Source organism: Mustela lutreola, chromosome 2 (genome assembly GCF_030435805.1).
Source record: "Mustela lutreola isolate mMusLut2 chromosome 2, mMusLut2.pri, whole genome shotgun sequence".
In the NCBI taxonomy this organism is placed as follows: Eukaryota; Metazoa; Chordata; class Mammalia; order Carnivora; family Mustelidae; genus Mustela; species Mustela lutreola.
The window spans coordinates 53283130-53308222 of record NC_081291.1 but is presented as its reverse complement, the minus strand read 5'-3'; the positions used below and the strand labels follow the sequence as shown (position 1 = coordinate 53308222).

The 25093-nt window shown below is 39.4% G+C and overlaps 1 protein-coding gene across 8 annotated transcripts in view; it reads right to left on the bottom strand.

Annotated features, from left to right (window-relative positions):
- ATG7 (autophagy related 7) overlaps positions 1-25093 on the bottom strand; it is a 245926-nt gene that overhangs the window by 159689 nt on the left and 61144 nt on the right. For all 8 annotated transcript variants that reach the window (XM_059161746.1, XM_059161751.1, XM_059161752.1 and 5 more), the window contains 4 exons: positions 24776-24979; positions 22913-23028; positions 18124-18199; positions 4528-4608 (listed from right to left, as the gene is read on the bottom strand). In XM_059161746.1, coding sequence (XP_059017729.1) covers positions 4528-4608; positions 18124-18199; positions 22913-23028; positions 24776-24979 — 477 coding nt within the window. The remainder of the gene's footprint in view (positions 1-4527; positions 4609-18123; positions 18200-22912; positions 23029-24775; positions 24980-25093) is intronic.

The window sequence follows — 25093 nt, the reverse complement described above, 5'->3', positions numbered from 1 at the left end:
ACAAAAACAAAAAAACAAACATGTAATTTACTACATGAGGATACCAGCCAAAGTGTATTATTCCTACACCCGCTCTATCACTCAAGGCACATGTACACAGATACATACAAAAAGTTAATAGCAAGTCACCATGGGAAGTTTAATCATAACCCATCAACAGAAGAGCTCATGGCATGGTAAACACCAAAGTGTATTATTAGGGTTGCTAATTGCTAATTAAAATCCCCAGATCAGGTTTCTGGGCACAGCTTGCTACATCTGTGCAGTGGGCAGGACCCAGATGGTATGAAAACCAAGACTGGGGCCTGCTTCTTCATGCAAGGCTATTCCTGCAGAATCACAAAGGTTATGGGTGACAGATTGTGCAATGAGAACAATATCCACATGCAGTCATGTCAGGCACAGTCTTGCTCCCGAATATAGATTTGAGATAAGTTTCTAGTCAACTTCCAGGACCCAGAAATTAGGCTATTGTTGCATGAAATACCAGAAAGTGCCTAGCTTGGTATTCGACATACTGGTATTCATCATACTGTCCTCATTCCTCGATATGGTCTGGGAAGGGAGACACAGGGATTTCTTGGGGTGATGGAAACATTCTAGATCTTGATTGAAATGAGGGGTACACGCATGTATACATTTGTCAGAACTTACAGAATTGTTCTCTCTTAAGATTCATGCCTTCCACTGTATATAAATTTTACCTAGAAAAAAAGGACCATGCATAAAAATTGAACTCTAATTAATAGGTTTATTTTCTGCAGTAGTATGAGCTAGCAATTTTGAAACTACTTTCTGTATATGCTAGACTTGAGCAGGGAGTAAATACACGCAGGATAGTAAGAGCCAGGTTTCTCACCGTTGGAGAAGGTAGTTCAAATACAGGAAGCGGGGAAATAACCTCACCAAAGGGGATAAAATACATCATGTGGCTCCTAACATGAAGATACATCATCATGTCTTTGGTAGTTCTGCCAAAATTTTATAACCTGACTCTAATCATAAGGAAATATTAGACAAAATAAAGATGAGGGAAATGCTACAAAAAAACCAGCAAGACATCACCATGTTTAGGTTAAGAGGAAAAAAAAAAAAAAGGTTAAGGAACTTTTCCAGATTGAGAGAACCCAGAGAGACAGAACAACTAAATGCAGGCAGGCTTGATCCAGAACTGGATCCTGAATTGGTCTAGGAGAAAAAAAACCTATAAAGAACATTACTGGTACAAATAACAACATTTGAAATACCGACAGTGGATTAGATGATAGTATTGTGGCAACATTAAACTGCCTGAATTTGAAAATATATTGTATTTGGGTAAGAGAATATCCTTTTTCTTAGGAAATACACATCGAAGCATTTAGTTGGAAAGGACCACAATGTCTCCAACTTACTCTCAAAGTTGCAAAAAAAAAAAAGAGAAGGGTGAGGAGGAGGAAGCACGGCGTGAGGGAGGGGAGTGTGCACATACATAAATGGGGCAAAGTGCAAACAAACGGTCAGTCTGGGTAGAGTATAAGGAGGTTCTCTGTACTATTCTTGCAACTTTTCTGAAGTATAAAATTATATCAAAATATAAACATACCAAAAAATACCCTAACTTACCCCCCAAAATATTTAGAGGAAAGGCTAATAGTAACTAATTGAGTGTATTATGAGAAATTCTTTCAAGAATATTGGTTTTAAAATTCCATTTTTTTTTCCCTGCTGGTAGCAATCCACAAAAACTTCAGTTGGCTCTAAGCTCCTTTTCGGAACTAAAAACAACTCATATAGCTTCAAATAAGACTTTTTGAAATTCTGGGGCAGATACTAACATTTTAAGAAAGTCTTTTAAGACAATAATCAGAAATTGGAATGAAAATGCCTCTTCATTACCCTCCTCCCTCCAGATTCTTCAGTATTTTTTCTGTAAGATGGAACAATTAATCTGGCTACCTGCCAAGTTAAAACCAAACAAGGCAAGAAACTATTTGTGTGTAGATGATTCGGCCTTCCCTGACATAGTAGAGAACTCTATTCTTCCCCACCTCAGGCCTTATAAAAGGTCTATACACACATATAAATATGGTAATGAACAGAGCATATTACTCAGCAGAGCTTATTCTATTTCTCCCATTTTCCCCCCATTTTTTTTTAAAAGATTTTATTTATTTGATAGAGAGAGAGATCACAAGTAGGCAGGGGGCGAGGGGAGCAGGCTCCACTGAGCAGAGAGCAGGACACAGGGCAGATTCCAGGATCTCAAAGAGATCATGACGGAGCGAAGGCAGAGGCTTAACACCCTGATGCACCCAGGTGCCCCTAACTCCCCCATCTTTCTGTCTGTATTTGTGTTAAATTAGATATAAGTATGACCTTGGTCCTGAGGGAGCGGGAGGGATGGTGGGGGATGGAGGCAAAAATACCAAACACTACCAAAGGAAAAAATTACTTCATGGATATCAAAGCAGAATTTTTAAAAAGTCATTTTTAGCCCCAAAGAATCTTTTTGAAACAATAACAACTATGATATTACTCAGTATAAAAATATTATGCTAAGTATGCATTAAGAAAAATTCACATGCACAGCGATGAAACTATAATTGGATTTGTCATTTCAAAGTATTAATGTTGGGTTTGCAGATAATAGAGAATGACATTCTCCTAAGCGAATAAAGAAGTTAGCCAAGTAAGTAAATACTGTGTTTCTACTGTAAGGAAATATGTGCACCAGTGAAGCAACCTTTTCAGCACAAAAGAAATTTAATACCCAGACCACATGAAAAGTGATCGCTATGGGAATAGCACAGCTGTTAAAATCCAAAGCAGTTTGTATTAAATTGTCCAGCATGTTTATGTATCTCAGGACTCTCAGAATGACCACCAAGAGGAATTAACTTTGCTAACAAAAAAAGTGATACCTATATTTAGTTTAATGCTTACAATAAGTGTGAAAGCATTAAAACTGCAAAGCAATTCTCTTTCAAAGAATAGAAGGGACCTCAGTTAGCTGGTATGTTTGTGATTCTTTCACAAACAGTATCTCAAGGGCTAATTTAATTAGAAATAGAACAAGAAAGAATGGGTGTTTGCATTTCACTTACAGAACCCAGTTACCTTTATTTCACTGAAATGCCTGGTCTACAAAAAGCCACAGAAAAACTGTGCCAAATGAGTTCAGCATGAAAATTAATACTGCCAAGTTATTCTGAGACCAATTAGCTCAGCCATTCAAAGAAAAAAAAATGTGCTAACTAAAAAGCATATAATTCTAAAACTTGCATTTCTGAACACAGAAGTAGACATCCTTAAAGCCTTGACTTGAACAGAGAGACAAAAAAAACACAAAAAAACAAAAAACCAACCGAGCTCGTGGGTCACTACTGAGAAATGGTAAGCTTTAAATCTAAACACTGACTCTTGGGTTGCATAATGATAAAACAGCTTAGCTTACTTCTTGAAGAAAAAAAATTACTCTAAATGTTTCAGCACCTAAAATTAACCAAATTTATCAACATTCTCAAATCTGAATTAAGTTTTTAGATTGGTTAGCATTGTGCTTCTCAGCTTCTCATAGATTTACAGACTGAGTAAAGTCCTCCCCCACTAACATACAAGGGGATGGGTGGAGGGAAGCTTATCAACTCAGAGTGGAGAGAATTTCACCAGAATCCAATCCTTTCTGTACTACCAGATGAGTCTCCATGGCAAAAAAAAAAAAAAAGTCCTAAATTAGAAGTAAGAGGCGAGGGTTTGGGATTAATGACCCCAAAACCATTTTGCCAATATTTGAACATGAAAATCTTATCGAGAAGTTTGAGTTTTAAAAGCCCATTTTAAATCACTGGGCATCAATGGCTTAAAGAAAATACAAAAGAAAATTAGCTATAAATTAGCTATAAAAATTAGCATACAAAAGAAAGTTAGCTATAAATACACAGTATACAGGCACAAGTAACTCAGACTATCTCTAGGCCTATGAAAAAGTGAGATGCCATCACTGTAGTTTGGAGATACATCAGCCGGTTCCCATTACAATGGAGGACATGCCAGCTCTATTTTTAGAGCCTCTGGAAAGATCAAAGCTGAAGGGGCCCTTTTTATGTGCTCCCTAGCCAGGCCCCTAATCTCTGTTTATTTTTTGTCATTATATAGATCTCCAAAAGACAAACCATGAGGGCTGCCTAGTATCTATCCCTCCTCCTCTAAGAACACTTAAAAATTGCTCCATGATGGTCCATGTGAGCAAGGAACCTCTGGGTAGGAGCAAAACCTAAAAGTTTACAATCAAGCTAAAATTATTGTGATGCAAATATTGATACAGAATTACAATATCTAATTCAGTCTCTCTCTGTACTATAAAGCAAACTTTCTCAGGCTGGTTTCTCTGTGAGAATGAATACACATAAATGTCAAATCCCCTCCAGTTTTTTAGACCCCATCCCTCCCCCTCAAAAAAGTCCTCAGTTGGGTTCAGTGCCTCTCACTGGTAAGGGTAACAGATTCATTTTGAAAAACAAGTCCCTCAAATGCAGAATGACTTACTTTGGAAGAACAAGCTGTACATTTGTCAAACGCCAGACTGACAGGAAGGACATTATCAAATCGTGACAGAAATCCCCGGATCTAAAAACAAAACAGAACAATTGACATCAAGCTCAGAAGGCCCATACCTGTGAGATATATTTGTAGTTTCTGACAAAAAGTGGGAAATAATATGGTGGTCTTGACAGATTACCAGCAAAAATGAAGTACAGCATGGACAGTCTTCCTTGTACTATAATCAGTTTGAAGAAGAACTATAGCATGTCTTTTATTCCATTAGGAACCTACAAACTTTGTATACAGGATATGATATTGGGTGGGGCTTCACAGGTGAGGCCTGGGATTATGCCAGGCAGAGGTGGTTCTAAATTTACATCTAGTTATTTGCTTGACTTGGAATAGATAGGGATAAAAATGCAAAACATCACCAAATTTATAGGGAAATAGCGCCACCTCAAGCATAAACTTCTGGACTACACCTAACTGCCATTTTCAAGGAATCAGCTATAACCAGGTTTCAAAAACTAGGGTTTAAGTAATTGACTGAGAACATTATACCTCTCTAGAACTATACTTATGCCAAACAGGAAATTTTAAGCTGTTGTGTAGATCAAGAACATACTATTATGAAAAACATGAATGAGGGGCGCCTGGGTGGCTCAGTGGGTTAAGCCGCTGCCTTCGGCTCAGGTCATGATCTCAGGGTCCTGGGATCGAGTCCCACATCGGGCTCTCTGCTCAGCAGGGAGCCTGCTTCCTGCTCTCTCTCTCTCTCTCTCTCTGCCAGTCTCTCTACCTACCTGTGATCTCTCTCTGTCAAATAAATAAATAAATAAATCTTTAAAAAAAAAAAAAAAAAAAATAAATGTTTGAAAAACATGAATGATAAACTGTTAAGTCTCCACAGGACTTGGCATTTATAGTAAGTCAGACAACATGAATGAATCCTCTCATGAGTTAAATTATTTGATCTTCCCCACTGTCTCCATTTTATGTTGATAAAATTCAGATTCAGAAAGGTGACACAACTTGGCTCAGGAAAACAGAAAGTGACAGAGCTAAGATTCAAAAGTAGGCGTCTTTACTCCAAACACGGTCCAGCCTCTTCCTTTTACCTTACCTCCCTTCTTCCCTTTCTCTCATGACATCACAGTTTTGTCTTCAATATTAGATCTCAACATAAATTGATAATCTCACCCGAAAAGAGCAAAACAACCCAGCCACACACTCTTATTGTCTTTAGCTACCCTACCAACGATTTCCCCAAAATAAAAACAAGTAAAACCTGACAAAATCTTCAAAGAAAAAAGCTTTCTCCTGGATTGGGATAACTCCCATCTTCATGCCCGCACTGTACCTAGTCTAATTCCATGTTCGTGCTGGAAAACCAAACATGGTTTGGCTGTCTTTTTTTTTTTTTTTTTTTTTTTTAAAGATTTATTTATTTATTTGACAGAGATTACAAGTAGGCAGAGAGGCAGGCAGAGAGAGAGAGAGGAGGAAGCAGGCTCCCTGCTGAGCAGAGAGCCCGATGCGGGACTCGATCCCAGGACCCTGAGATCATGACCTGAGCCGAAGGCAGCGGCTTAACCCACTGAGCCACCCAGGCGCCCCGGTTTGGCTGTCTTTTAAATACCCTTTTCAATGTACTCCAAGATCAAAAGAGCATTTGGTAGAAATGATAAATTAGAGAGCTGTATTAGTTAGATGGCCTCACTGTGAACCTCTGAAAAATGCAACAATCTTTTAGTTTCCTAAGTCTCAGGAATGTGGTAACCATTTCATTATATAGTACTGGAGGCACAATCAGGGTTTAAGTTTGCTATTCAGGACACCAAAACAGGAGACATCAAACTTCTAGGAAAGACTTTAACAGGTCATAAATGGGAATGCTGAGATCCTCATAAGATAAAGAAGTGAGAGGCTTAAAAGAATTCTCAAAGTGAGTCTTCTCATACCTCAGTTACTTTTATATTACATTTATATATATACATACATATATGTTTATATATAAATACCTTTTATACTAAGTTCAAAAAAATGTGACCATATTTTGCACATTTTCTATTAAAATGTTCATTGATATAGCCTATGTTAATGCCTCCACAGGCATTTTGTGGAAGAAAACCACAAAAAGGTTTTCTTCATTCTTTTTTCTCCTACACCTAACATCAAGCTTTATGCTATATAAAGAAATATTGGTAATTTTCTCTGCTAAACTGTCTCATGATTACAGATAGGAGGTAAAGCTGAAGGCAAGGAAGACAGAAGACCAAGATAGGAGCAGGAAGAAAGGCAGGAAAGAAGAAAATAAAAACAAAAAACACAGGTGGTGAGCAAGAAAAGAAAAAGGAACCAAAATGAATGGACTGGCCAAGTATGGTCCACACACTATTGTTTAGCACCCCCAGACAGCTCTTTACTAGGAAACTGTGATTCATTTTCCCAGGAAATGAAGTAAAGTAACATCTGTGTATGAGGCCTTTTAAATTCACCAAGTTGGTATCAGAAGGCCTAGAGCTCAAAGTAATTAGTGTTAGGTAATTTTATTTTATTTTTAAAGATTTTATTTATTCATTTGACAGACAGAGATCACAAGTAGGCAGAGAGGGGGGCAGAGAGAGAGAGGAAGGGAAGCAGGCTCCCTGCTGAGCAGAAGGCCTGACTCTGGGTTTGACCCCAGGACCCTGGGATCATGACCTGAACCTAAGGCAGAGGCTTTAATCCACTGAGCCACCCAGGCACCCCTAGTGTTAGGTACTTTTAAAAAGGAAAGCCTTTTCTCAAACTAATGCATCAGCCTCCTAATGGGTATCTCCACAGGTGAGCTCCCACCTTTCTATATAATGCCACACCCTGCCATTGATGTATTTTTCTAATACACAGCTCCTGGGTGTGTCACTTTTTTTCTTTTTTTAATCAACTTTCTAGAGCTGAAACAAACACGACAGAGAATTCCTTATGCTGGCATTCAAGATCCCCCACTAACCTGGGACCATCCTGCCTTTCTAATTAAGTCTTAAATTCAGTCTGCTCATAGGCCTCATACAGCTACTAACTAAGCTGAAGTACAACTTCCTTCTAAAGACATTTCTGAGTTCCTGACCTTGTCTCATGCTGAATTCTGTGACTCAGAACCCTTCCTTTTGGAAACAGCTACATAGCCAAATCTCCATCTTCCTTAAAAACCACTCAATGCAAACAGACCTTTCATAAATCCTTAATCTACCTATCATCAAGCTTAGAGATAATGTCTCCATCACATGAAATCCTTCTTTTTGATATTTATTATTAAATACCTTGTATAATAGTTATTTTTGAAACCCCAACAGGTTAGTAGAATATAATTAGTGTATTATAAAATTCATCTTTTAAAAGTATATGATTCAGAGACTTTCAGTATATTCACTGAATAATACAATTATCATCAATATCTAATTTCAGAACATTTCATTACCCCAAAGAGAAACTGAGAACCCAGAAACAATTAGTCCTCATTCTTCACTTTCCCCAGGCACTGGTGACCACTAATCTACTTTCTATTTCTGATTTGTCCATTTTACATATTTCCTATAAATGAAATCCTACAAGACTGGCCTCCTTTACTTAGCATGTTTTCACCTATATTATATCCTGTTTCTGTACTTCATTCCTTTTTGTTGCCAAATAACGTTCCATTATATGCATATACCACATTTTGTTTATCCATTCATCAGTTGGGACATTTATTTTGGGTATCAACAAAACTGGGTATACAGTAACTCCCATTATGTTAGGAATTAACGAGTCATACGGTAACTGTATTTTTTAACATTCTGAGGAACTGCCAACTGTTTTCCAAAGTGACTGTACCATATTATATTCCCACCTACAAGGCCAACACTTGTTATTGTCTTTCTGATTACAGCCATCATAGTGAGTCTGAAGTGGTATTCTCACTGTGGTTTGATTTGCATTTCTCTAATGACTAATAATGCTGAACATGTGCTTCTTGATCATTTGTAAATCTTCTCTGGAGAAATGACTACACAAATTCTTAGAACAATTTTAAATAGGGCGCTTTTTTTTTCTTTTTATTGTTGAATTTTAAGAGTTTCTAAAAAAGATATTCTGAATACAAGTTTCTTTTCAGATAAGATTTGCAAATATCTTGTCTCATTCTATGGGTCATCTTTGCACTTTCTTGACAGTGTTCCTTTTGAAGTGGAAGACTTTTTATTTTCATGAAGTCTTATTTATGTTTTCTTTGGTTGCCCTGTCTTTTGGTGTCATATATATATAAGAGACCATTGTTTAACCCAAAGTCATGAGGATTATGTTTTCCTCTAGTTTTATAGCTTTAGCTGTTATATTTATGTCTATGATCCATTTTGAGTTAACTTTTGTATATGGTATGAGATAAGCATCCAAATTCATTCCTTTGCATGTAGAAATCCAATTGTCCTAACACTTTGTTGACAAGACTATTCTTCCCCAATTGAATGGTTATCAAGTGACCATGAATTTAAGAATTCATTTCTGGACTCTCATTTCTATTCTGTAGATCTATATATCTATCCTTATGACAGTACAACACTGTCTTGATCATAGTGGCTTTGTACTAAGTTTTGAAACTTTGTTCTTCTCTTTCAGGATTATTTTGGCTATTCTGGGTCCTTTACCTTTCCATATGAATTTTAGGATCAGTTTGTGTGCTATACTGAACAAAAATATTTATTTCTCTTGCCTATAAAGGGTAAGACATAGGTTGAACTATTTGCACTTGGCCATAGCACAGTGACATGCTTTTAAGAGAGACTACATATTACTATGAAATGAATGAATGAGAAAAAACACAAACATCCCAAAGCCTATCAAATTATTCATATCTCAACTATACAGAGAAAACAAGTCGGAAATAAACCACAAGGAAAACTCCAATGTAGCACCATTCACATTTTCCAGGCAATCTGAAGCCCTTCCCCATCACCAATGCTTTAAGTCCCCAGTATTAAAAATGCGCTGAATTTCCACAATATGCTCTTCATTCCCCCGATCTTACAAGAAATGAGTAAAATTTAAAGAGCAGGGATTACTACTTAAAATTTCAGCACTTTCCTTAGACATGGTTAGAAATCGCAGAGCAATCTAAAATCCAGGTACCCTATGCAAAATCCTAATAAATATACTCACACATATTTAAGAGGCCAGTCCCCAATTCACAGTCTAAGACGTTTTAACAATTTGTTCTTAGCTTGGGTGAGGAAAAATTCACCATCATCTTCCCACTTAGAAGTGCGCAAAGGATGTAAAGCAATATGCACAGTGTTTTTCTAAACTTGCCAGAGCAGAGAAAAGAATCCCCTGAAATTTGATTCAAAAGGGCTAGGATAAGGCCTGAGAATCTGTATGTTAACAAGAGCCCCAGGTGATTCTCATCAGGCAAACTTGTGAAACAGGAGCTTTCAGTTACCAAACTTATTTACACCTTCCTGTAGTTTGCTGTATACCACTCAACCGTCACCTGTTAGAGGTCAGAAAACAGATGGAAGCTTTTAGCAAAGTTCTCATTCTTTCCACGTTTTCTAAAAATAGCACTACCACACCTACCTAATTTTGCCCACATCTAAAATAACATTCAAATGAAAAGCCTTTATGAAATGACATTAAAGTCATTTCTCCATCCACACAGTAACTAAAAAGTAAGGACTCTTGACACTGCTCAAGGTAAATTCTCTTACTTTTGGGACTGCACACTGTTTATTGTAAACTCTTATTCTAATACTAATATTTGCTGTCAATCTTTCTGTACAGGAGGGTAGGCATTAAACAGCTATTTTAAAATTTTAACTCTACCTAGAAATAAACACTAAGCACATGAGAGAAAACAAAAGAGCAAACAACAAAAAATAACCCATGCTCCAAAAAGATGTTTACTCCCATTTTCACATTTTTAAAAAAAATATTTAAATATTTAACTTCCTTCTAAATAGTCTCCTCTGAACACCAAGAGGGGAAAACTGCCGATTTTATAAACACACATGCCTCTATACCTAGCTTTGGGGCTAATAAGAGCGATTCCTTAGATGGGCTAAACCTTGCCTCCTATCCTACACATTTTATATTTTAAATTTACATTAAATTTCTTCCCTCTTAAAACAGAAAAGAATAATAAATAAAATCTTAAAAAAAAAAAAAAACAGAAAAGAATAAGGAAAAATTTAGATGTCCCATATGGAAGTAGGTCTGTGGTTGCCTGGGGCTGAAGGTGGGGATATTACCTGGGAAATGCAAAAAAGAAATTTTGGGGTTCATTGGGATGTTCTACATTTCACTTGGGGTGGTGGTTATATATGTGTATGCGCTTGTTAAAGCTCACTGAAATGCACACTTAAATTATATTATATAAATTATACCTCTTTCTAATCTTAACATTTTCAAAATAGTACAGAAAGGCACAAAATGAAAAGTGTAAGTTCCTATTGCCCTCAACTCCCTTGTCCTCAAAACAACCTCCGGCATCAGCTTCCTGTGTTGCCTTCTAACAACAACAACAAAAATATTTCATGCACAAACCCGCTCTACAATGTATCTTTGCTAAACCCCCTGAATATGTAAAAGTCTACCCAGGAATGACAAAACCTAGAAGAAATAAAATTAGCTGTGGTTTCTTGGCTCCCTTAGCACTCATAGTCCCCAGGCCCCATCAAGGACAAAAGCGGCCCAAACTGAGTTGAAATCCCCATTGTCAAACACTAGTAAGGTATTGCTGGTATTTGCCTTTGGCTAACAGGGCCTTGAAAGAAGGACAAGCTCCCCTCCCAAGAAGAAAAGAAACAGACAAACAAACTGGCAGGAGATATGAAAAAGCCACAAGAGCAGGGCCTTTAAACTCTTTTTGGCCTTCCTCCTGGCCCTCCCAGCAGGACAGTGGGTGGTCCCAGCCCCAAGGCATTAGACACACCTGTGCCTTGCCTAATTAGCTCCACAGACTCATTGGCAAGAACACCTGCTTGGGCTGGAGGTGTGGGCTGGGGCAAGGTATCAAGGGTCCTTTTGGAAATAGAACTTGGGTTGGTGGAAGCACAGAACTCAAAAGCAAGTTCAAAGAGCAGGATTTGATCTGTGTTAACTTGATGAGTAATGTACTTTGTCCCACAGGATGCCACCAAGAAATCCCCCCCCCACCCCTTTTTAAATAGACTGAAGCTGTGGATCTCAAATGCCTAACATCCCTGGAGGCTGTCACTCAGTGGATCTGAAGAGGGACGGGAAATTTGATTCTGAAATGGCTCCTGAGGTAACTCATGAGGCACAGCCAGACGTGGGAACCCCTGGATTGGGCTGTCTTCCTCTTAAAGGCTAGCTGACTCCAAGTCTACATCCAGACCCGCTCAGATCTCTTCTGGTCCATTCTTCAGGCAGCAGCCAAATTTTACCATGTTATGTCCAGCTCATGACTTTCCACTGGCTTTCCGCCGCCCCTGAGGTGAGGATCCAAGCCTTTTAAATAGTTTATTGGATCCTGATTGCCTCCCCTCCACCCCATCCCCCGTGCTTCTCCAGGCCTGTGTTATAGGCACACCTGAAGCCCTGCAGGTCCTCAAACTCACCAAGCACCCTTCTTGCCCATCTTCTCCGCCTCTCCTATGCTTCCCTTACAGTGCTTACCCCTCTCCTTTACCCCTTCCGCATAAACAGCTGCTCTCTCCTCTCCTTGCAAGCTGTGTGGGAAGGCATGTCCTGAAATAATGTAGAAAATGGGAAGGGAGGGAGGACAGCACTATTAAGTGCCATCCCTGTGTCCTGTGCTCTTGGATATTTTTGCTCATTTATCTCTATCTACCCTCACAATCATCCTGTGACTTTCTCAGGGAAGTAGCATGGCTTGCCCAAGGTTCCACAATCACCAGTGGCAAAGCCAGGAATCTGAGTTTTGTTCATTCTGGCTCCAAAGCCTGGAGAAGAGAGCTGCAGAGCACGGGAGAGATGAAAAGAAAGAACGCAAGGAAAAGAAGGCCACAGGAATAAAACAAACAAAAAGTCCTGCAAAGAACAAAAACTCAATACCTATAAGGCAGCTATCAGGGCCTGGGTGAATGAAATTATCTTCAGTCCTTTATGCCTCATTGGCTACAAAATCAATAGATCAGGAATAGAAAGGAGCTGCTTCCATTCTGGGCTGCTGCTGGCAGTGTGTACAGCAAAACTGAGTAAAATCAGCTTGAGCTCTAAGCCCACCTTGCCTCTATGGGAAGCAGAGAGCCAATGCCCACAAAGTGCCCACGCTGAGCAGGCACTGTGTGGCCACAACTGAACCAGCTGCATTGACTTCACACCAGTTTCCAGCAGACTTGGCAACTTCAAGAGCTTGGAGTTTGCATAAATAAAACAAAAAATAAAAACAAACTCCAAACTCCAAGAGATAAACTTTGGACATTGAAGGGTCTTAATGAAAATCAATGCCAAAATGGGGAGTAGAGAAATTGCAACACCCCAGGCGCGGCACAGTCACCCTCATTTCAGACAATGGCATTGATGACTACCAATGGTCCTCCTCTCCTTAAGTGAACTGGACACCAAGGGACGGAAGGACTGAGCTGCACATGAGACAGCAACGTTCTTAGAAAAATCCTGCAGAATGGTGCTGGCTAATCTTTTCAGTCCTTCCCAATGTACTCATTGGAAGGCTTCCAGAGTTTTATGGAGATTCTTTGTAACTCCCTATTTAGAAGAGCATAGAAGTTCCATTTAACCATTTTAATTAAAAGTGAAAGAGAAAGATAAAACCAACATTTACTAGTATCCCTTATGTGCCCCAAACTGTGCTAGTGCTTAGTAAATGTGATATAACCTGTATATTAATTCCAGGAGTTTATTATATAATTATCCCCATTTTACTGGCATGAAACATGAAATTCAGAGACAACTGGTAACCTGCCCAAGGCCACACACTAACAAGTGACAAGAGCTGTTTCAAATATTTTGTAAAAGGAGCTAAAGAATGAATGGATTAAAATGTAATTAAGAAGAAAACCCAGAATTCTAATTGGATCTATATGATCATAAAGATTACAGGCTGCCTCCCACATGGGACCTCTCAAACAGGATGGACTCATCAGGTGAGCAAAATTCGGGAGGCACAAATAACATCCTTGGATGGATAAACTTATGCCCAAGTCTTCAGGGACAAGAGGTGCTCTCTAAGACACATTTGAACTCTGCACTATGTGTAATTCATCCCCTCTTGTCATGCACCAAGGAAGGCCTATCACCCTCTCTTCTTCTAGGGCCCCACACAGAAAGCACAGATATTGTCAGATTTTGTACCCAGATCCCTCCTTTTAATCAGGGCCTCCCTCTGGAATGAAGTTCCACCACATCCAAATGGCTTGGGGGTATATCCACCGAGTTAGATGATTCCAAAAGCAAATGGAAATAAATACTGGGTGCCCTTGTGTCAGTTACTGAACTTCTCGGAACATCATGGTGCTTGGCACAGTGTTTGGCAATCATCTGCTGAAGGGATGGTTGAACGGAAGGATGGATAGGTCACAAACCAGAACATCTGATAGAGAAACAGCAGACATTTAGACTATTTGTCTTTCCTGCCATTCCCATTATCATTATTGGAAGGGTATAGAACCAGAGGGGAAGAAGACTCCCTTTCTTGGGCTACAGCTCAGGAAATGGGCTTTTATTGCTTTTCTTCTTAATCTCCTTCCTCAGCAGTCAGTCCATCCATACCCCTAGAGGCACACTGTGATAAGCATTTCTGAGCAAAGTAAAGAGAGCTTATTTAAAAAGGCCCGAGGATTTGTGGGGGCATAGCCTGTGCAGACAGGCCAGATAACTAGCAACCCAAGGCATGGGTAGGGGACCCAAGCTCTATCTCAGACATGTCTCAGAGGTTTCCCAGGTCAGGTCTCTCTCAGGGTTCTGCCCTAGTTCCACCTTTGTTCTGCTTTTCTGAAAGTAATTAAAATAAAGAATTCAAGAGCCCAAGAGAACCATGGGGTTGGCAAGTCCAAACCCCTAGGAATGGCATACACATTCAGGGTGTTTATTCATCAGTACTTGAGAGCCAAGAGTACATTCACCCAAAGACAAAAAATGTGAACTGCCTGGTCCACAAATGGGATAAAAGCTGACTGCTAGATTAATGACCATGGTGTTTGGAGGATTGTTGTATTGCCACCTTGTTTTTCATATTCTGAGGGAGGTCCAGTCAAATGATCAGCAGCTCCACAGGCTGCCAATTTCCATCACATTCAGGATCTCTCATGAACCTGCAAACCAACTTCCTAGAGATATAAGGAGTGACCCGTACATTTTCTAACTCTTGAGCTGTGCCTTGCACCAAAGAACCAGAAAAAGGGTCTGACCTCATGGAACTCAGCCACTACCCCAGGAGCCAAGAAAAGCCTTTTTTTTTTTTTTTTTTTTAGGATCCCATTAGATGGAAAGAGAAGAAACAATACTATGCTAAGCTCTGCAATAAAAAAGTTCTCTCTACAAAAGAAGCCAAACTCCAAAGTATGGTAGTATAGTACAGTATACTATACTATATGATTTCATTTATAGAAAGTTCGAAATTAGACAAAAGTCTCCCACAGTGTCCAGAGTCAAGCGATGCTTGCCTCTGTGTAGGAAGGATGTGACAATAAATGGAAGAAGCATGACGGGGGCTTCAGAGATGCTTGAGAACATTTTATTTTAATTTGTGTGCTGGGTACATGAGTTGTGTTTACTTTGTGATAACTCAGGTTGTATACTTAACAATTTGTAAGAGTTGATGAGCTTTATACAGACAGAAAGAGGATTATGCTTATTGCTGGCTGCTTGCAGAACCCCATCCATGTACACTGGGCCACTTTTAAAAAAGAATAAACCCATAAGCCTAGTTTCTTATCTTTAAATGGTGTTTTCACAGTTTTCAAAATCAGTCAGGTTATTTTCAGGCTGACTATTATGAATATCAAGGCCTAATCAAGCCCTTTCCTGCACTTGGTCAACCTCTGTATGGGCCAAAATCTGCCTGTAATCCCACAGGCAGATCAACTAAGTCATCTTCAGGCCTCCCTGATCTGACAAGGAAAGCAAGAGATACAGAGCCCATAGGCTAAGTTAAGCAACTTTCTCCAGATTACATAATGCGCTGCTGGTGGGGGGGGGCTTGCCATTTCTATCCAAGGGGTATCACTTTTCTACTACAGCTTATTCCACAGGGGCCAATCAACACAATCTCCTTGGGGGACAGAAAAAAAAAAAAAAAGCCTCTGGAACTCATGGGGTCGTTCTTTGTATGCAATGCACACAAAGGGGTTTACCAAGTTCTTCTACAAGAGGAAATCTGGAGAGCCAGGAAGAGGAGGAGGGAAGTGCTGAGTCTGCAGCAGGGCATTGCAACACAGCCCAGTGTTTTTGTGGAAACGATGTTCCCCTAATCAAAACAGAGTTGCATAAATGGACTCACTCCACTTAAGAAAAAAAAGGAGAAAAAGAAGAAGAAATTTAAAGCCTATAAATAGGAACCACACAACCCTGATTAATTTTAAAGTTCTTTCTCCACTGTCTTTTTTAGATAGTAGCTAAAAATAAAGGCTTGAAACTTGAAATAATGTAAGCAACTAATCACACACAAGCACAGGGCTTTTCCCATATATGGCTGGGTTATTCTTTAGCCTTTGAAAAGACCAAATGAAGAGATGGCCAACAACCAAAATAATCCTTCAGACATTTGAAAATGAGGAAAAAGAACTAGAAGAGTTGGTGAATGACAAACAATTGTGAAGCTCAATGGGGGTAAATGACGCTGAGAGGGATTAGTTGCCATAGTACTTTAAAAACATGGGCACATGCATTTTGACACTGGACCCTTCTATAAAGAGACTGTTTTGCCCTCTGGCCTTGGCACTAAGAAAACTACAGCTGTGGTGATTTAACATAAAGGACTTAAAGAAGGAGAGAAGTGCAGGGGCATGACTGAAAATTTAATTAAGGCCCTTCTCAGTATGAAATTTGTAAGGGTGATGAGGGCACATCTCAAGGTCAGAAAAGAGGGACAGAGACATGTGAAGAGGGGAAGTAGATAGGGATTCGAACGAGATTCGAGCGTAAATAGCAGAGGTCGGCTCCAGAAGACAGCTTTCTTATGATGGAAGGTTATTACAGTGTCTGTTGGGTTCTGTCTGAAATGTTTCTGTAGAAAGATGAACATATTCATGTCAAATAAATGCAGCATAGTGGCACACAGTCTGTGTGAGACAGAATGGAAAAGCCACATTTGCACTGTGTTTTATGGTCTGCAAAGCCTCATCATAGATACAATCTTGGACACCAGGTAAGGCACCTGCTTTTACTGATATGGAAAGGGGCTCTGAGAGGGTAAGTGACCTAACACACGGTGTCTGACGGGCGACTTAGTGCAAGAGGGCTGGAGTGTCGACCAGAAGGTTACACTCCCCATGGGCAGGCCGGGAAAGTTTCACTCACAATGCCTCACGAAGAGCACCAGTAGGCGTGCCAAATTTAGGTTCATGTTTTGGTTCATCCACTACCTCTCTATGACTGTGGGCAAATAATTTTCCTTCTTCTGATTCAAACCGTCCACTGGAAAATGGTAGGGCTGTCCTAGATGACAGGAAGCAGGAGGTGGGGAGGCATGGGGAGACCAATGTGGGCTGAGGGGCCACCCCACTCTTGTCTTCAGCTGTGAGCCTGTCCTCAGAACCCCCAGATGGGACTGGCGGGCACTGTCACCACTTTCTGTGTGGAGACAGCCTTCCTCTTATACACAGAAATACACAGATAGCACCTGGATAAATGGCTTCCAGAAAGTAAGACTGGAAAATATCTTCATTCCTCCAAAAACACAGTAACGAAAACTAGTGACAAGGCAACATGAATTTGAAATGTTCATTCCATCATTTTTTTTCTCTCTCCTTCTTATGGGAAGGATCTTCTTCATACTTAAGATTCTTTTTTTGAAAAGAAGCCCTACTTTTTGACACTTCTAATGGTTTTCCCATGTATGCCCATAAGGCTTTTTATGTGGCTAGGGACTGAATAATAAAGAACAGCAACAAAAATAGCCAGCATCCTTCACCAAGGGCCTATGACATGCCAGGCACCACTGTCAAGCACTCTTGTACCCATCATTTCTGATCTCTGCAACCACCACACGAGGGCAGTATTACTGTTTCCATTTTATAGACAGGCAAACAAGGGCTCAGACAAGTTTAGGGATTTGGCCAAGGAAGGCCATCTTAATTAACTGAAGGGCTGGGATTTAAACTGTCGTCTGGCCAATTCCAGAGTATGTTCTTGCTGCAGCTTCTTCACTACGAGATCTCCAGTCAACATGCTAAATGCATCCAAGACTCTGGATGATGCTGCTTGTTTACAATTTCTCCTCCTCACCATCCCTGCAAAATGGGATACTTGCCAGGTAGTCTTAAAGCATTCCCACCGAAACTCAAAGCAGCTGGAGGAGAAAGAGGGTGGAAAAGAAGGTGGGCTGAACTGATGATGGTATGATGAGGTGACCCCACATGCGTTCCCCCTGTACCACTGGAACCAGGTCCAAAATTATGACTTCACTTCCAAATCACTAACCTGGTGAGGCACAAGCCCGAGAGAGGTTGGCGGCTCATTCATGCGGTCATCACTGCTGCTGGCAATGGCATAGCCCCTGAAAAAAGAAAACAATTACAGGTACTTGTCTAATAAAACTTTAGGTTTAAGACCCATGAGGATGATCTGGAAGGGGGCCATGTGAGATTTATAAGGATAACCAAAAATGTCCCTTGTGAGAAAGCACGAACTAGCAAAAACCTAATTTCCATGGGAGGGAAAGAGGAAGAAGAGCACACACACACAAAATGCCTGAATTTTGAAGTCAGAAAGGCCAGAGCTTGTGACCACAAGAAAGTTGCTTAACTTCTCTGTGCTCTCGGTCCATTAACTATAAAACAGGAATAAGACCATTATGAGGAATAAATTAGGAATAAATTAGACAAACTGCCAAGTGCAATGTTTGGCATATGCTAAGCAGATTGTTAACGCCCTTACTCTGAGATAGTCTTGTAAAAAAAACATGGGCACATTTTTGTACTGAAATTTTGAAATGGAAAACTTGCCAACCTTAACTTCTTGAGGTGATATGAATGCTACAAAAATGGAGGAAGGAGATAGAACAGTGAGGAATTAATTGGGCAGGAGAATGAATGCACTCTTCCCGAATGACAGTGTGATGTCTCCTTATGGCACAGAAGATATGTGACACAGGACCTGGTTTCAGCCTACAACCAGGGCGAACACTGCAGACTGAGGGGGCAGTGTCAAGGAATGGCAGAATCGGCTCTCCAAGAATTTATCCCAGAAACACCCTGTCAGGAGGACACATGACACTTAGAAGGCAGGAGTAGGCGGGGGGGTGCGGGGGGTGGTGAGGGATGACAAGATGAGAGGAAGACAAAAAAAAAAAAAAAAAAAGAAGAAGAAAAAGAAGAAGAAGAAGAAAGCTGCTTATTTTCATTTAACTCTGTTATACCTAGACTAACTATGCATTCTACCAATATTATATAGAGGTCATCTTTTCAATCGTGCAGAAAAACTCTTGAGTCATAGAATAAAGAGAATATTCAATGTTATTTTATGAGAATTAGAAAAACAAATCTTTCAAAAATTCAATTCTCTCCTTTCTGTGTTACAAACAGCATAGCAGGATGATTAAAAAGAGTTTGGAGCAACACTGTCTTGGGTGAAAGCCCAAATATACCACTTACCAGCTTTGTGAATTCCCGCAACTTATCCTCTCTATGACTCAATTTCCCCCTCAAAAATGGGACAGGTAATAATTCTTTCCTGATAGATTGGCTATGAGGATTAAGTGAGTTACTCTTGCAGAGTGATTAGAACAGTGCCTCGCACAAGGTAAGCACTATATATAAGCATCTGACAAACAAAATAAATTACAGTGTATTTGTCAGATAATTAGGTGTAAAAATCCATTTGACTTCATTCTGCTAGCTGACACCTGGCAGCAGACCCTTGAGCAGGTATAGAGAGAATCTTAAACTGTTTAATCATTTTTCTTTTACTTTTTTCTTTGTTTCCTTTCCTTTTCTTTCCTCCACCCCTTTCTCATCTCTTCTTTCCTTCTTTCTTTCTTAAAATTACTAGCTCTATTCTTGAAATTAATTTAATTTTACCTCACTTCTATTTATTACAAGATGAATAAATTATATTTTTTATAGGTCATTACATAAGAGCTTCTTTCTTGGAGCAGATAGGGTGTCCAGATCACAATCATGCTAAGCTTTGTATCTTTAATATAACATATATACAGTATAGTATAGTAATCATATAGAGTACCATAAAGCCAAGGTCCAGTTGAAACAAAACATATCAGGTCACTCACTTCTCTACTCTCACATGCAAGCTAGTATACTAGGAGTGCTTAATAAATTAAAAAATATATTTTTAAAAAGTGGTATGGCATCGGTAGGCTAGGTAGTCACGGCCAACCCTCCACTGAAAACAAACAGAAAGCTAGATTTTGTATTAAAACTTTTGTTTGAAAGCATGACAGCTACCCAAGTAGGGAAGAAATGCAGAGCCAAGATCTGTGAGAGGAGAGAAGCCCATAGAGCTCAAAACAGCATTCTCAAGGGCAACTTTCTGTCATAAGGTGATTACGAACCTCAAAAAGCAGTGAGGAATCCAGAAGCTGAAGAGTTATATGGACAGACAAATGGACTGGAAGGAAAAACTAGAGTTTGAGGTCTGCCAATAAGGAGGAATCATGAAAAATATTCCAGGTGTTGGACTGGGAACAATGGGGGTTACATTCTAGGAATAAGAGTGAACCAGAAATAGACAACCCCTAATTAGACTTAAGTATTCCAGGACTACTAATGTATTTGGTCTTGCAGTTTTCCAGAAGGAAATGGAAATAACATCATCTGGGCAATTTTTTAATGTCTAATCGTAAAAAATAATCAAGCAAGAAAAAAAAAAAAAACAAGCGGATTTGAGAAACTGGGGAAATTGAAAAACTAACTGGTTGTGAAGTGGTATGAAGGAATTACTTTTATTTTTATATGTAAAGTATCTTTACTAAAAAGATATATTTTTATGAATGAATTGCTACATCTTGGATTTGCTTTAAAATAAGCCAGTGGGAAGAGAAAAAAATGGGGATAATAGTATAGATAAATGATGATGGGCCATATGTTGGTAACCACTGAAGCTGGGGGGTCTATACAATGGGGTTTATTATTTTACATATACTTTTTCTTTCATATATGTCTGAATTTTCCATAATCAAAATGATTTGTCTAAAAAAAAAAGAAAAAAATACCAGGTACTAGAGGAGGTAATACATAACCAAAAGCCAAGGTCAAGGTCAAAAAATAAATAAACAAAAAACAAAACCAACAGGCAAGAGAAACAGAATCACAGGAGATCCAGATAATGGAGATACCTTATAAGAATTAAAAGGAAAAACAGGGACGCCTGGGTGGCTCAGTTGGTTAAGCAGCTGCCTTCGGCTCAGGTCATGATCCCAGCGTCCTGGGATCGAGTCCCACATCAGGCTCCTTGCTTGGTGGGGAGCCTGCTTCTCCCTCTGCCTGCCACTCTGTCTGCCTGTGCTTTCTCTCGCTTCTCTCTCTATGACAAATAAATAAATAAAATCTTTAAAAAAAAAAAAAAAAAAAAAAAAAAAAAAGAATTAAAAGGAAAAACATAATTAAATGTTTTTAAGGAATGAAAAAGAGCAAAATCACAATTTCAGCAGAGATTAGGAAATGTATAAAATAAAATCAAATGGAACTTTTATAACTGAAACATAAAATAATTTAAAACTCAGTGAATGGTTTAACACATATTAGACACAGAAGAAGAAAGAATTAGCAAACTGGAAGATAACCCAAAAGCAAACTGGCAGACTAAAGCAAAGAAAGACAAAATACTGAAAAATACATAGAAGGGCATACGTTGATTCTGACATGCAATTAGAGACTCAAAAGGAAAGAAGACAGAAAGGAGCAGGAGCCATATTTTAAGAGATAATGGCTGAGAATTTTACACACGAGAGGAAAGGCATCAAGCCATGGGTTCAAGAAGCACTAGAGAACACAACCAGGAAAAATACATAACTAGGTATATCACAGTCCAACTTCTCACAACCAAAGACAATGAGAAGGCCTTAAAAGCAACTAAGGGCAGGGAAAGAGGAAGAAAAACAAACTGTATCAGAGGAGCAGCAGTGAGTTAAACAACCAAGTCCTCAACAACAATAAAAACACCCACAGATAATAGGACTATACTCTCAATGTGCTAAAAGAAAATTACCCCCATTATCTTCAATTCTATACCCAGCAAAAATATCTTTCAAATATGAAGACAAAGCCATTTTCAGACAAACAAAAACTGAAGTATCTTGTCACTAGTATTCCTAAAGGAAATAATAAAGGGCATTCTTCTGGCAGAAGGATAACAGCCCTGGCTGGAAGCTCCAAGATAAAAAAAAAAAAAAGAAAGAAAAGTAACAAAAAAGGAAAATGCCAAACATTTCTTCTGGGGTTTTAAAATATATACATAAATCCAAAAAAAATGAGTGAGCAGACACTTCTGTTTGCCAACCCAACATCCATTCTGCACATCTATCTCATCACAACTTTTTTCAGGAGGTAATGTGCCCAGATAAAACAACCATATTTGTCAGTTTCCCTTGCAGCAAAGTGTGGCCACATGATAATAGGAGTTAGAATCAATGGGTGAGTCTTCCAAGAAAGCTCTTTAAAAGGGAGCAGCCTCAACTGAGCTGACAGGTGTTCTCAACTTTAACACAGAAGAAGTACTGGAGGTGGAGGTGGCAAGCATAAGGAAGAAAAGCTGACAGTATCTGGGAGAATGGTAAGAAGGAAAACTTCAGTCCCGATGGCCTAACAAAGCTTTTGTACCAACTCTGGATTGCCTGCCTCTAGGCTTCTTGCTGCATAAGCAAAATAAACTCCCATTTGGTCAAGTCACCGAGGATGTTACATAAAGCCCAATGCAATTTCTATCACATGTGATTCATGTATTGCCTTGCAAATGTTCAGGGCTAAGGAGATCAAAACCTACTAACAGAATAAAAGCATGAAGGTCCCTAAGGTCTCCACCAAAATGTTTATTTTTCCTTTTCATCAGTTACCAAATAACTCTAGGAGAGTTCAGTTCCAAAAGGATGCAGAGACAGAGCCCCAAAGATCACAAAATAAGCTCCCCCAGGCCAAAGAATCAGACTGGGTTTTTCAACCTTGTATTTTTGAAGAAAAAAATTCTCAGAAGAGTCAGGCTGAGAAAAGGCCAAGCTGTCTTTGTTTAAATGACCATCTCTACAGAGTAAACTCACCCTTCTGGATGCTGCAAAACAGAAACCATCAATTCCACGGCCAGGGCTCCTGCAATCATGGCCAATCCTGGGCGGCTCACAGTACACTGCTGGTCCAAGGTCCGGTCTCTGGTTGACTAGAGGAAAAATCATTGATGTGTGCTCAAAGTTTCAGTCCACTCAACTGTGCTGTCTGAAGCAGTGATTAGAACAGTGCCTAGCATAAGGTAAGCACTATATAATAGTGCTTACTATCGTCCGCCTCCATGTTAAAGCTACATAAGATAACCAGACACTTGCTCACTGTGGGCAAAGAACATTCAGCCTCAAATAAGATCACTTCTTGGAAGTACCAAGAAAAACAAAATATACAACTTAGGTAACGAAATGAGGTAATTTGCTAAAAGGGAATAACAGTAATGAACAAATCAAAGATTGGGTCCTAGCTGCCCCATATATGGAGTTTTGTCACGTTCTCTTTTAACGGATTCAAATCAACCCCACTGTGCTTGGTAACTGAGGAACACACAGAAAGGAATAATCTTCTGAATAATGCAAATGATTCTTCCCTGCCATTCTAACAAAGCCAATGCCTCAGAGTGCCTGTGGTGTGGGGTAATTTGCCTTTTCTGCAGTCCTCAGCTCCTGTGTGCCTCTCATAGTGTGGACATCATGTCACACTGAGTGTGATTTTTGGGCTGAAATACAAGTATTTTTGCTACAACATGGCTCCAAACACAAGCCCTCATTAGTGCAACAAAAGAAATTCTAATCTTCCAACTTTAGGCAAGTTAATAGGTTGTTAAGGTTGATTTTGACTCTGAAATTTTCACCTTATGAACAGATACAACTTTTTGCAACTGACTCTTAATCCTACTTCTTGGTAATGATGAAGTAAGAGGATGAGCTGTATATTATAACACCTCTGATGAAGATCATCAAGTCATCCTTCTTCACATGGAGAATATTTATCTTTTTTTCTTTATACAGGAAGGCCATAAAAGCCAGTCATCCAAAAGAGGTAGGAATTATTAAGGAACATGTTTTTAAAGAAGGGGAAAACGAAGGGAAGCATAAAGAAACACCTATGCTTTGTTTCACCAGAAGGGATTATCTGTTCTGATAAAAGACCATTCCTACAGACTGTGCCTTGTGTGGTGGCTTTAACGCCACAGAATCTTACATTTGCACAGTGTACTGCCTGCTGTTCAGAGCACTTTCACATTTGACCCACCTTGCACTATGAGCAATCAGGTTAAAGTATTCTCCCCTCTCCTACTGGTAAAATAAGAGACACCCAGATAAATCTGAATTTGAGATAGACAACGAATATTATTTTAATATGAGCAGGTCTTGAATATTGCATGGGACAAATTCATACTAAAATATTATTCACTTGAAATTCAAAGTTAACTGGGAATCCTGTATTTTCACTTGCTAAATCTGACAATCTTATGGGACTCGGCCCCATTCTGCAGACGCATGGGCAGTCTATGAGTGTTATTTGGAATCACCCCACAAGGCAGTGTCCAAGCCTGGACTGGAATCCGGGTCTTCAAACCCCTCACTTGATGCTGTCTTCAGTGATACAAGCACAGGAAACAGTGCTGAGTGCTGCCAGGAACCAATCTATCCTGCAGTTTCCCTGCTGAGCTTTCCACAAAAATGGTTGGTCACTGCGTTTAAGCTGGTGAACAAGAAGAGCTGTGCACAGTTTATAACACCAATCAAGGCTCGTGGGGAGATAATGTCACTCCCAAATTAGAGAATTCTTCTATTTGTTTAAAGACAGTATTTAAATAGTCACAAAAGAGCTGGGTCTCTTTGCCCCAGTGGGCAAGACAGTTGTAGGAAATACCTGGAAGCACAAAGAAATCTACTTACGTCTCCTGGAGCCACCACATCATTGCAGAAATAGCAGCCAAGTTTGTAGCCAGGGATGTTGGCAAAAAGTGATGAGCCCAGGAGGTCAGTAGGTGCCACAAGGTGACCAGAACACAAGTCCCCAGCTCCCTGCTGCTTAGGTTTCTTCAAGCCATGTCTCATGACAACAAATGTGTCAAATCCCAAGGCAGCATTGATGACCAGCTGTGGATTTCAAGGAATAAAAGTCTAGAGTTAAGAGACACTTACATTTTAAGCATGGCTAATTTCATATTTGGTCAACTTTTAAAATTTATTTTATAAATATGTGCATTTGAA